At 52.7% G+C, this 12,727-nt stretch overlaps 1 protein-coding gene across 5 annotated transcripts in view; it reads right to left on the minus strand.

The window, feature by feature from the left end:
• VAV2 (vav guanine nucleotide exchange factor 2) overlaps positions 1-12,727 on the minus strand; it is a 153,946-nt gene extending 141,219 nt beyond the window's left edge. For all 5 annotated transcript variants that reach the window (XM_076355387.1, XM_076355385.1, XM_076355386.1 and 2 more), the window contains exon 1: positions 12,212-12,727. In XM_076355387.1, coding sequence (XP_076211502.1) covers positions 12,212-12,415 — 204 coding nt within the window. In that variant the 5' untranslated portion in view covers positions 12,416-12,727. The remainder of the gene's footprint in view (positions 1-12,211) is intronic.

The raw sequence follows: 12,727 nt of genomic DNA on the forward strand, positions 1-12,727 counted from the left end.
GCAACATGCACCTGAACACACAGAGGCTGTAAAGACTCCCACCAAGGGACGAGCAAAGACTTCTGTACCGCCCCGCTCGCCTCTCCCAGCCAGGGCTGCTTGATCACGGCTGCATCGCTCCTCCTCCACCAGCCTCCCAGCCACAGCCACCCATCATGTTGCAAGGAACAGGTTTTGCTGCCCATAGCTCAGGACATTTGACCAAGTTTGCTGTATCTCTGACTAAGTTCTCGTCAGGGAGACACCGACTGCATCATGCAGAAAGATGCCAGGCAAAGCAGGTGGGAAGCGGCAGCAATTAAAGCCGGGAAGCCCCTTGAAAAGGTCCTAACTCCATCAGCATGAACATCCCTACTCCTGGCCACCGGAGAAGCCAAAACTCAACTGATGTACAAGAAAGGGTTAAAGTTAGTTAACAGATCTGCAATGCCATCCAGCACCCAGCCCTTGTCACCGTTAACAAAAGCAGAGGGCAGGATGATTCACATCTGGCAAGACCCTAGATTTTTTTTTTTTTTAAAGTTATTTTAGAAGGCCCATCAAAAACTCCAGTTTTATGTAAAAATATTTGCGCTCAAGTAACATTCTCCTGCATCTCCAGTTGGTTTCACAAACAAAAGATGACCTCCGCAGCGACATGCTCCGTGAATCATGATCACTGGGAGAGGTGAGCAGGGGCAGGTGGTGCAGGGATACCTCCCTGGGAATATCAGCTCCCAGCACAGACCAGTCCGGCGCGGACAGGGCAAGTTGGCAAGCCTCAGAGCAACACTCACGTTTCACGTCCTGCAACCTCGCACAGAAAAATCCCCCTTTTTGGAGGGAGCCCGGAGCTGGGCAGGCAGATCACACACCCAGCCCTCTTCCCAGGCTGCTCACTGCCGTCCTGGCTGACTCTGCGCTCCCGACCCCTTGGCAATATTAAGTTCTTAGGTCTATTTTGTTGCTTGAAAACTGACAATTTTGCTAGCAAACACCTGCGTCCATCTGCAAGATTGCACATCTCCCCAGGAGCAGACACCCCAGCTGGTCCTGCAAGCATCACCCAAGAGCTGGGAGCGGCAGGCTGCCACCAGCACCATGATAACACTTAGTCCCCCAAAAAACAGAGCTCAGTGATCACCGTGGCCATCCTGCTCGAGACCTTGTGGGCTCTGCCCAACACCGCTTAGTTTGGTGCCAGATCACCAGTTACAAAGCCCCGTTTCACTGCGCAGAGCGAGCATCCGCTTACAAAAGTGGCGTTGAAGGAAAGCCCCGCGTCCAGTTCGCCCACCCCGAGGGCAGCGGGCTGAGCCCGGAGCCACGCTGTGCCGAGCAGCTGCTGCTCCAGCAGCGATTCCCAGGAAACAGCCCAAAACCCTGCAGCAGCGTTAGAAAAGAGACGTAGAAGTTGGTCTATAAAGGAGGGGGAAAAAAAAAAAGCATAAAACTCTTCAAATTAACATACTGGGTTTACTAGAAAAGTTTTTATTTTCTGTTTAAAGTCACAATTCTCCCACAGCTAACACGAGACCTGTCTTTTTTTTTTTTTTTCTCTCCCCCCTCCTCCCCTCTCTAAGGCTTACCAGCAACTTTCTCGGAAGATCACTCGCATGAGAAAGCGCTTCCCATAAATGCGAAGGGTCTCTGTACGCACACAAGTCTGCCCCCGATGCCGTACACATTTCCTGTCCTGGGGACATGCCATTCAGCCTGGGATTTCCAGGGTTTAACACACCCCAGCTCTTTTAAAAAAAAAAAAAATACAGTTTTATATATATACACACACCATTATATCTATCTGTCTCCCCCATTCTTCTTGCTTTTGCCACAAAGATGAGCCCAGCCTCTCAGGAACAGGGCTCTGCTTTAGGGAAAACCTGTGCCCTTGCATGAACTTAGATGCTCCCAGCCCAGCTGTGAACACTCCAAGTACCTGATAAACCCAAAGGAGCCAAACAGCCTGTCCTCGAAAGCAAAAACAGTTTATACAGCATGTCTCGCTTCAGAGCGGACCGGGGGACACATGCTCAGCAAGGACACGCTGACGGGTCCTGCACAAGGCATGGGGCTTTCCCGCAGGGACGGCGGAGCTTGTCCCATCCGCAGGTCTCGTGCTGCACCAGCTTCGTCGCAGAGCACAGGGAACGCCGTGATCCTGGCTGCTCACAGCTTGGGCGGACATTTGTTTTCCACGCGGCCGAATACTTTCGTCACGCACATGAGTTCAGCGGATTTCATAGATAATTCTGTGTTTGCAGCAGTAAACACAAATCACTTCTCCCGCTCCTCCCCTTCTTGATCTACAAGCCTCCTCTGTTCCCTCCTCAGCCCCTTTCAGATACCAGATGTTCCATTTAGCTGTAAACCACTATAAAACACAACAAAAAGATATGAATGCTATAAAAGGGCCAATTTACTCCCCCCTCCATCAGTATTAAAGCGTATGCTTGAAGAGAAAGAGCGAATTTCCTCTGTGGGAACCTTTTAACCTTCCCCCTCTCCCCGTTTATCAAACCCCGCTCGTTTGCGGGCAGAGCTAAGGCCCCGATGCAGGCAAGCGCAGGCAGCTGCCCCACGCCGCTGTCCCCGAGGGAGCTGGGGCACGGCGCAAAGCTCACGGCCAAGCGGAGGACTGCACGCCCCAGAGAGGCGCGAATCCCTCCCGACCTCGCCACCGCCACTCTCATCGCATCCAAAGGCGGCCGTCAGCATCTCCCTTTGCCAAACCAGGTTCACCACCTGGTCAGCCGTCAGCACGGACCGGGAGAGAGCACGGAGCCGATGCCGCTCCTGACAAGGGTGTGCAGGGCACCGTGCAAGATGGGAGACGCTCCCCAGGTCCAGCAAGCCTGGCAAATTCAGTCCTGAGAAGTCAAGCGGCATCACAGCAAGTCAAAGCTGATTTACAACTGGGTCTCTACCACAGGCAACGCTACAGAGTCTACTGACGGGGGAGTTTGCTAGATCACACCACCGAGGAGCCAAACGAGCAGAGCGAGTCAGGATATGACTCAGGCTAGTGGCTTTCCAAGGAGGTGAAGGAGGACCTTCCAGCTGAATCCTCGCTGTCCAGACGGGGCAGGCCCACGGGTTACGAAACAAGAACAGATTTCACGTTATCTCTTGCCACCCAAGCAGCGGTGCATTGGCGGAAGAGAGACAATGGGCAGGCGGCGTCCTTTGTCCTTTGTTCCGTGACTCACATCAGGTTGAAACAACTGTTTTGGGGACTTCAGAAGAAAAGGACTCTTAAAACTAGAGATCTTTCAAAACAAGTTCTGCAGGGCTTGTTAGACAGGCTGGGAAATTTGATGGCCAACATACTACTACTCTTCAGTGACTTCTCCTGAGGATAACTGATTTTTTTTTTTTTTTTTTTTTGAGCAACAGGGCTTTGAGCCTACATGCAGATAAGCAACCTGACCCATCCACACCCATATTTTTTCCAATTCTTTCTATGGTGGAGTCCTTCTGGCTTTTGCTAGAGCAAGAATGCCCTCCGACACAAGAGGAGAGGACTCAGACGGTCCAATTACCTGTTATAGATGTACCCCTGTGAAAACCTTTCCGGTTAGGGCATCTTAGCTAAACTTTACCATTAACATGGACTGGACCCAACAGGGCTGGACTAGTCCAGAATGGGATCCCAGTCAAATATTCCCAGAAGCAGCAGCACAAAACACCCATGCACTGAGAATAAGCAGATCACAGTCACGGGGCTGAGCAGTTGCAAGGTCACCGATAAACCCAAACTATAAGAGACCTGGACAGTGGGTGCTCAAGCGGCACGGTTTTGTTACGCACGCGGCTATGTACTTTGCTTGCTGGTTTGGCCACCCTCCACCTGCACTGAACTGCAGCCAGGCAGGAGAGCCCCAGCCCTGCCTGCCCCCGTGCTGCAAACACGGGAGGCTCCGAGCCTTCATGGAGGGTGGAGGACAAGGAGTGGTTGCCTTCGAGTTGTATCATCGGATGAAGCACAGCCCTGAGCTGCAACCAAAGAAAACATAAGGGGGGGGGGGGGGGGGAAGTCAGTTTTATTAGAAACAGACCTTTTTCCAGGCTTTTTCTTGAAGCGGAAATACAATACTGGGAAAAGTAATTTCATTAACGCTGGGTTTGAAGGTTGTCAAATGCAGTCTGTAATTAATAGTTGCCCTGTAAAAGACGGTCCTTCCCCCTCCTTATAAAAGCAGCGTCGGAGGGCACACAGCTTAGAACAAGCAGGACACATCGAGGGAGCGGCAGGTGAACCCGGAAGGTTGCTCTACGGTAACACACGAATCACCCCGTGGATGCACCCAAATTAGAGCCCTCGGGCTAATACCGACAGGACAGCTGGGGGTGACTCACTGCAGGCTGGCAGCAGGGACAAGACACTGAGCTTTGCCTGGGGCCAGCGCTCACCGAAGTGGCACCCGTGAGCCCTGCGGGTCCCGGGTGCTGCACGGGCGGCTGGGCAGACAGACGGACTCAGCACTAACACGAGAGCGGGTGACCCCGATGGGGCACCAAGCAAGTCTTTGGGTGGGATCAGAGATCCGGGAAGCTGTGGTGATTGCTGGGAGAGCAGTCACGGGGACTCATCTTAAGACCGCTGAGAGTCCAAGGGATCCAACCGATGTCAAGGGTAGCGTGAGGAAGCGGGGGGGAAGCTGTGTGCAACTCAAAGAAAGTGGATCCATGCTTAAATCAAAGCAGAGACAGTCTTCACTTCCCAGAGGTGCTGCCAAGCTCACTGTACTCACCCACCTCCACCATCCCTCCACGTTAATCCTCTCCACCCCAACACGCACGCCTTACGTGTGCATAAGCCCTCCACCCCCTCATTTACACTGCGCCCTAAATTGATGGGATCCTGGTGCTCCCACCCCAGCTCTGCCCAGAGCACCCCAGCAGCCCCAGCCCATGCTGCTGGGACACATGGGATGAGCATATTTGAGATACTACTAAACGCAGGCTCAGGGGGAAATCAGATGGAGAAGTATTGCAGGGAAAAAGGTCAAACGCTGGAAAAAAAAGTTTGTCTCTTTAAGAAGGGACAAAGAAGCAGATCAAAAATTTGCCCTCAGGTCAGTCTGAAGCAACACTTCTGTCAGTGCCAAAAATCAGGTCTCTTCTGGCTCCAGATGAACTGAAGAAAGCAGAGGGTCCACGGCGCCGGCCAGAGGCTCCCACACTCACGAGCCATGACACAGGGCGATGGGTCAGCACCATCCCGTAGGGCACGGGTGAGGTGGTGATGCTCAACCCTTCAATATAACCACAGCCCCAGCACACACCTTGCTTGATCCAGCCTAAATTTCTGCAGCCCTAATTCCTCACCCGACCGCCTCGCTCAAACGCAGCCACAGGAGTTAAGTATCACAAGTGCCGTTGCTGAGAAATTGCCTGTTTCTCCCTGGAGGGACCAAGCAACAAGGTACCCCGTTTTCTTGGCGGTACACCCAGCACGAAGGATCGCCACCAAGAAGGATGGACAAGTCATGCATTTTTTACAGCTCATCAACATGCTGTTGAGATAGAAGGCAGCTTCCAAGCCCAACTTGAAAAGCGACCAAATTGACTGGTTTTTTGGCTTTGTGTTTTTAAAGGCATCTATTCATTCAGGAGTCTGTTCCTGCTAGGTATTTAATGCAGGTATTTAACTCTCATCAATCATTCAAGGGGGGGGGGGAGAAAAGTTTTCACTGCTTTTCATGCTTCTTGGCACAGCCAGCGGGATCCATCTAACACTTTCCGCCTTCTTCTGCCCCAACAGAATACATATGAGCCTTCAGCTGCAGGTTCAGTTGTATCTTACAACCTCGCCAAACAGCAAGAAAGAGAGCACTACCTCCAGCTAACACAAGGTTTTAGGGTGCTATTTGACACGCAGGAGGCACGAAGCGGGGCTGGGAAGAAAGACTGCAATCGGGTCCTACTTACAGCGAGCTCATGAGTTCGGCCGTACAAGACAGAGCACCTTTTTTTCCCTTTGTAAAGCTCAGCACATCCGAACGGGAAGTCACTGAGACACAGTAAACAGTGATATGTAATGAGGCCATTTTTTATAGCCGTTTTTGGAACAGAACTCAACTTCAAGAAGCAGAGAGTAAATAAAAAGCCAGAGGACCTGAGCAGGGTAAATCAGAGAGTAGCTATGCAGACCTCGCTCAAACAACCCACCTACCCAGTCAGCTCTGATAATACTGAATTATATTTAACTACTACTATGACATATGGAAGTAATTACAAGCATTGTAGCTATAAAGCCTTCAAGTGGCCTGTTAAAAAGTCCCAAAGCCTTGTGAATAATTACTGGTACCAAATACGCCAACGTGCCTTCATGTCCCATATACCTGGGGGAAGCAGTTGCTACAAGCCACCTGCTTCCCAGTTGTCATGGCAAATGAGTGCCTACATCATCAATAAATAGGACTTTGATACCAAATTATTGCCATCCTTCAGAAAAAAAAAAAACAAACAACAGCCATGAAGCCGTCTGACAGTTCGGCCGGGTATAGGGCGTTACACCCGTCAACCGAGGGCAGTCAGTTGTCTGCGTGGTTCCTTAATAAGAGCAAAACAGAGCGGTGGGCAGCCAAGTCATCGCGCCAATTACGTTTGCTGTGTCTTGTCACTCTCAAGAGCCCTAATAAAACCTCCAGGCGCTGCACACCGAGATGGATTATCTCTAGAGAGATGTCAATATGCTTCAAAATAAGAATCCTTAATGAGCTGACCATTACTGCTAACTTAAAGTCTGTGCACACACAAAAACACACATTAAATATGTGGCTGCTTCATTTCAAGTATCCAGGAGATTTTGAAGTAGAAAAAAAATATATATATTTAGCAGTGTCCAGGCCAATCTTAAAGGAAGGATGAATGCAACATGATATTAACAGGAGTCCTCACCTTAGAGCAAACCACACGATCAAGCCCTAGAACTGCACAACTGCTTCGGTACAGGCACCAATTTCCATCTGTCTAAATATATGGAGGAACGTCAACGTCACGGCAGATAACGCTGCAATAGCGTGCTCAGACAGCCAGAACTGTTAGGACACGCAGGCTAACGGAGACTGGTGACACACAGCACTTTCTCCCCCAGAAAGCCACCCTCACCACCCTGCCACTGCCATCACCTGATGTTCACACCAGCTTTCCACCAAAGCTGCTTTCTGAGTCCCATTTCGGGCAGGGACCCGGGCACTGGTTGGGAATCTGGTTTGACCTACCCGGGTTATCCAGTAACTCAAGCACAACCGGTGGTCGTGCTCCTGCAGTTCCTCCCTGGCTAGTTATGGCCAAAGAGCCAAGGAAACAAGAGCAGGGTTTGGAGAGGGGCAACGGGAAGACGAGGCAGGAGTTGGGGGGGGGGGGGGGGGGGGGTGTATTGCTTTTTTCTTAGTTGTTCTCCCTTGAAGGAACCCACATTTCCTTCCGCTGCAGAGATTTAGAAGCAGAAACGCTGCTGGAGCCGGGCTGGAGGGCAGAGCGCAGGCTGAGACCCCCCAGACACGCTGGTGATGGTGTCAGGCCCCCGCCGCACCTTGCACACTGGCTCGCTTTTCCTTGCTGCTTCTCGGGCACCTGCGATACAAACACTTCACCAAGAGGCATACGTTTCCATATAGCCCTCCACAGCATCACCACAAGTGCCAAGAGGCTGAACCAGGTCTGCTAGACACCAGGGGAATTAAACCAGGGTGCTAGCATGCCACCGGAGAAAGGACAGTGACCTGGCACCCTGCAAGCATGTCCCAAGTTTTCTGTCTTCAAGGATAATTCCTGATCAATCCCCCACCTGCAAAGGTGCCCGGCACAGTTGATCCAGCTCCCGTGTGGTCTCTGCCCATACGCCTGCCTAAGCAAAGCGCGTTGCCCGAGCGGGGAGCAGCCTGCAGCAGGGCTCGCCCGAGCTTCCCTACCAATGTCTGTACACACCCAAGTCCCTGTCAGGAAGGATTAATTTTATCTAAGGCAAGTGCAAAAAAAAAAATTTTAAAAAAATAACCAAACCACAAATAAAACCCACAGCAAACATCAACCTCACCCAAATGTGCAATTTTTTTATTGCACATATTATTTTTTATGCCTCACCACGCTGAAACACAAGTGAAGAGTCATTTAATTTGCATTTGACCAGAGACTTAACAAAATTACGATTAAAACCTAATTATTGATGAAAATCCAAAGCTCAGAGATCTCCATCTTACTCAAAAAAGGAGCTTGGGATGCAAGAGCAGCTGTACCACACAGCGCCAGAGGACGGGAAATTCGTGCCAGCTACAGGGGAACGGGGAGAGAAGTGGGGATCTGGAGACGGCTCCGCGCAGGGATGGGGGAGAAACGCTGTACTGAGAGTTGGGGACAGGGATTGCAAGCCTGAGGGGTGCTACATCTGCTCACATTTGCAAATAAAGATGTCCTTTGCATCACACACTCTCCGTTGGCCGGAAAACCAGCTTGAATTACACCCCCTAAAATCCAATCAGGGTAATAGACGTAACGATCAATAAGTACTGAGGGCAAGTACACACATCCCATTCCCAACTCTCCAGAAACAGCCTCTACAGCAAAAGCAATTAGCAGAAATGAAGTTTTACTCCGGGCTCATCAAAACTGGCCTCACGTCCACTAACTCTCAGAAGAAAGCTGGGCTTTAAGACTTTTTTTCCTGCTTATTTTGTTAGTCTCTGTGGAGGTTCAGTAGCTTTGGGTCATCCCAGCCTACCAGGCACTGCCAAGCGCCGGACTCCGGTCTCTGGAATTGAGCATGAAAATAAAGCAAGCTTGAGATCGCAGCCTAATGAGGTGATTTTACTCATTTATTTATTTAAATGTCAAGTAGTACACTACTGCTGCGTGGCCAGCCCAGCCATTTCACCAGCCTGGTTTCCCTGCTGAACAAGGACGGGAAGGTTTTAGGAGGTTTGAGGGTGGTGAGGCACTGGAACAGTTGGCCCAGAGAAGTTGTGGATGCCCCATCCCTGGAAGTGCTCAAGGCCAGGCTGGATGGGGCTTTGAACAACCTGGTCTAGTGGAAGGTGTCCCTGCCCATGGCAGGGGGGTTGGAACTAGGTGATCTTTAAGGTCCCTTCCAACCCAAACCATTCTATGATTCTATGGAGGACGGGGACGCCAGTTCATCTCCCCACAGCAGGGAGCACAAGTCCCTGCAGCCTCATCCACGGCTGGCCTCGCTGTGCTGCGAGCAGGACCCGATGCTCTAACCTCACCACGCAGCACACCTTCAACGCTGCACGTAAAAACAAATCAGCATGGGGGGAGATTAAAAAAAAACAAACAAAACGCACCAAACAAACACACAATAGTGTCTGGATCTCAAAGCGTTTCTTTGCAGAGAGATGCGATTTCACCTCTGGCCTTTGAAATGATGCTCACCTTGGGCAAAAATCTGTTTCTCATTACACACCTGCACAACCCCATTTAATTCACTGGGAAAGGTGGATGACAGAATATTACTGGGTGTTTCAAGCCTAGCACAAGTGTCTTGCCCCCTGGCATTTTGACTGAATAATGAAAAAAGAAATCTCTGTAGGAAGGCAGACGGCTGGTTAGCCAGCCCAGCCAGTCAGGCAAAACGTGCATTTATCATCAAAAACAGCCTCTGAAGTTTCTAGGCGCACTCTGTCTTGCACATCCCTACCCCCGTGTCCGAACGCATCACAGCTGTGTGACAAACATGGGTTCCTACACTCTTCTTCTGAAATTTGGCCCGCAGAGACTAAACTGCTCACCGATAGCTGCAGCGAGGCTGAGGCACTGCAGGGATGTTTGCCCCCAGCCCGGCTGGGCTCAGACCCCCTTCCTCGCTCCTCCCCGGGTTGCCAGCGCTGCGGATGCACAGAAGGTAAAGAGCAGCAAGACGCCTCCTGTCTTTAGCTACCCTGGGGGAGAAGCCAGATTCCCAAATTCAGGAATTGCCAGAGAAACACCAAATACGTAAGAGCAAGTATAAAGACTCAAGATTGATTTGGGTCCCATCCTGGCCGAGGACAAGCATCAGCCGAGTCTCGCCATAGCATCCACTCCCATGCTAGGCGATGGCTCTGCGCATCCCCGTGGGCTCAGCTTTGGCCAGGCTGTGCCAGCCCGCTCCGACAACCAGGTTCTCGCAGAGGTGACCACCAAAGCCACCCAATTCAGCCAGTTCCCTTCTCGCTCCTCCCAAAGCCAGGAAAGCAGCCGGCTGGGGTAGGCAGAAAGCAATTTCATTAAGGACAGCTGAGCTGTAAACCGTCACCTCCAGCAAGCAACACCTGCCTCAGCAAGGGTAGCAAGAGCCTCCTTTCCAAACTACCACTGGGATCTTCCCTAGATCGCAGCTACCATTTTTTAAACCCATTCTTAATTCCCCACAGGGCAAATATTGAACCGACATTAGGTTTGTAGGGCTATAATATTTCCTTAGAAGAAAAAAAAAAGAAAAGCATAGTATGCCATTCTCAGCATGTTCTAAGAAAGCACTAGTCCCTGCACATCTACAGCTCCAGCGCGACAGTTTATATTTGGAAACATCAGTTTGTACAGAAGACAGTTTGATCAGTTTATAGCCTGGAAATCTAAGAGGAAATCTCACAGCATTGTTCCACCCTGGGAGGAGGCATCAGTACGTGTTGTTATTTACTCAGCGCCAGCAGGTCTCACGCACCAACGCAAGAGCCGACACAGGCTGGTTTTCACCATATGGTTGGGGCTTCCCGCCCCGGTGCTTTGCGGGATCAAGGTCTCTGACTCCGCAAGCAAGCAGCGGCATCCTCGCGTTCACGTGCACGCGGCAAAACGCGCTTCGCTCCCCAAAGCGCGGCTCCAAGTTTCGGGCCTGAACAACTCGCCGGGGAGCTCCCGGCTGTCCTCAATCACAGCAGCTCCCCCCAGCACGCAGGGTTACGTCTTGCTGGGTGAGGAGGCCGAACAGACAAAAGCCACCATTGCCCTGGAACAGAACTGTGGCAGAAGAAGTGGAAGGCACTTGCCGGATAAGCAGCGTGCTTGCACAGCACATATCCAGAAGTCATGTTAACATTATACGTTATTTATCTTTGAACGCTTCAATAAAGTTAAACAGAGTCTCGTGTGCCCTTGCTACCAGGAAATTTCCCTTCCTTTTCACCAGAAAAACCTGTTGTTGTTGTTGTTCAAAAATAGAAGACAAGTTTACTGTCCGCTTGTCAACACGGGGGCTGCCGGGTAGGGAGGACAAAGTACCCCGTTTCATTTGTTTCTAATTGATTTCACTTCCCAATTTCCATGCAAATACCGCGCAGCTCGGCTTGCAAAAACATAAGCAGAGCATTTAAACCCAAAACAACCAGAGCTGATTTTTTTTTTTTCTCGTTTGTTTAAGCCTGCTTCCACCAAAACAACCAGAAATTGGAAACAGTTCCAAGGAAGGAGCCCTAAACCTTTAAAGTTCCCAGACCCGAAAGCCGCGATGAGAGCGGTGCAGGCGGGGGAGCCGGACAGGCCGGAGCGCAGCTGGGGTCGCTGAACCGAGGCCCGAATTACCCATCGCCCCGAAGCAGCTGCTGCTCGAACGGGGCTGCGGCCCCGGGAGCCCCGGCCCCGGGGCAGGGGGGGGGGGGGGACGGGCACCGCATGGCCGCGCTGCCTGCCCAGCCGGGCTTGGGACAGGCTTGCGGAGCGTCAGGGTTTGGTGGTGGGTTTGGGTTTTTTCTTATTTATTTATTTGCTTATTTTGCTTTTAATCTTCCCGGCCAAAGTTCTGTCCTCAAGGCCAGTACCCTCCCAGGACCGCCTGCTCCTCCAGCGCATCGAAGCCGAACTAGTGCCTCGTTAAGAACCCCGAAATAATCCCATCCCCTCCTCTTAGCCCTATTATTTGCTTTTGTTTCGCGGTGACTGTAAACAGAAGGGGGAATCCTTCCCTCTTTCCCGGGGTGTCTTTTCTCCGCCCCGGCGCCCTTTCCCGTCTGCCGCGGTTCCCACCGGCGCTGCCCCCCCCGGCCGCCCGGGCACGACCGGCGAGAAACCCGGCAGCTACAGACGGGGCTGGGGGGGGGGGGGCTGAAGGGCAGTTGGGGGGGCTGAAGCAGTCTGCCTCCCACGCACCCCCTCCCCAAACCCGCTCGCCTTCACGCATCCCACCAAGTTTTGCGAGAGGAGCACCCGCAGGCAGGGAAGGGCGTGCTCGTGGGGGTCCCCCACCCACCCACCTACCCACTCATCCATCCATCCCTCCCTCCCCTCCTACCTGGGACATCTGGGGCCTGAAGTTGATGTCCTTGAGGTCGATGGAGCCGGGGGAGAGGTTGTGGAGCAGCTGGCAGAGCAGCACCCCGTCCCGCAGCGCCTGCGCCAGGTCGAAGACCACCGCCGAGGGCCAGACCACCCGGTGGTTGGGGGGCAAAACTTTGCAGTCGATGAGCCAGCGGCCGCACTGCCGCCACTCCTCCATGGCCGCGGTCCGACGGGGCCGCCGCCCCGCTCACTCGCCCGGCCTTCCTCCTCCTCCTCCTCCTCCTCGCCGCCGCTCAGGGGCAGCGGGCGGCTGCCCGAGGGGCTGCTCTGCACCGCGGCGCCGCGCTACCGCCCCGCTCCATCGCCGCCCGCCGCCCGGGGAAGCATCGCTCCGCGCCGGGGCTCTGCGGAGGAGGAGGAGGAAGGAGGAGGAGGAGGAGGAGGAAGGGGGGCGGCGCGGAGTTTTCCGGCGGAGGGCTGCCCCTGCCCCCGCTGCGGCCCCACCGCCTCGGCCGGGGCTAGGCGCGCC

This window comes from Aptenodytes patagonicus, chromosome 18 (genome assembly GCF_965638725.1).
Source record: "Aptenodytes patagonicus chromosome 18, bAptPat1.pri.cur, whole genome shotgun sequence".
Lineage (NCBI taxonomy): Eukaryota > Metazoa > Chordata > Aves > Sphenisciformes > Spheniscidae > Aptenodytes > Aptenodytes patagonicus.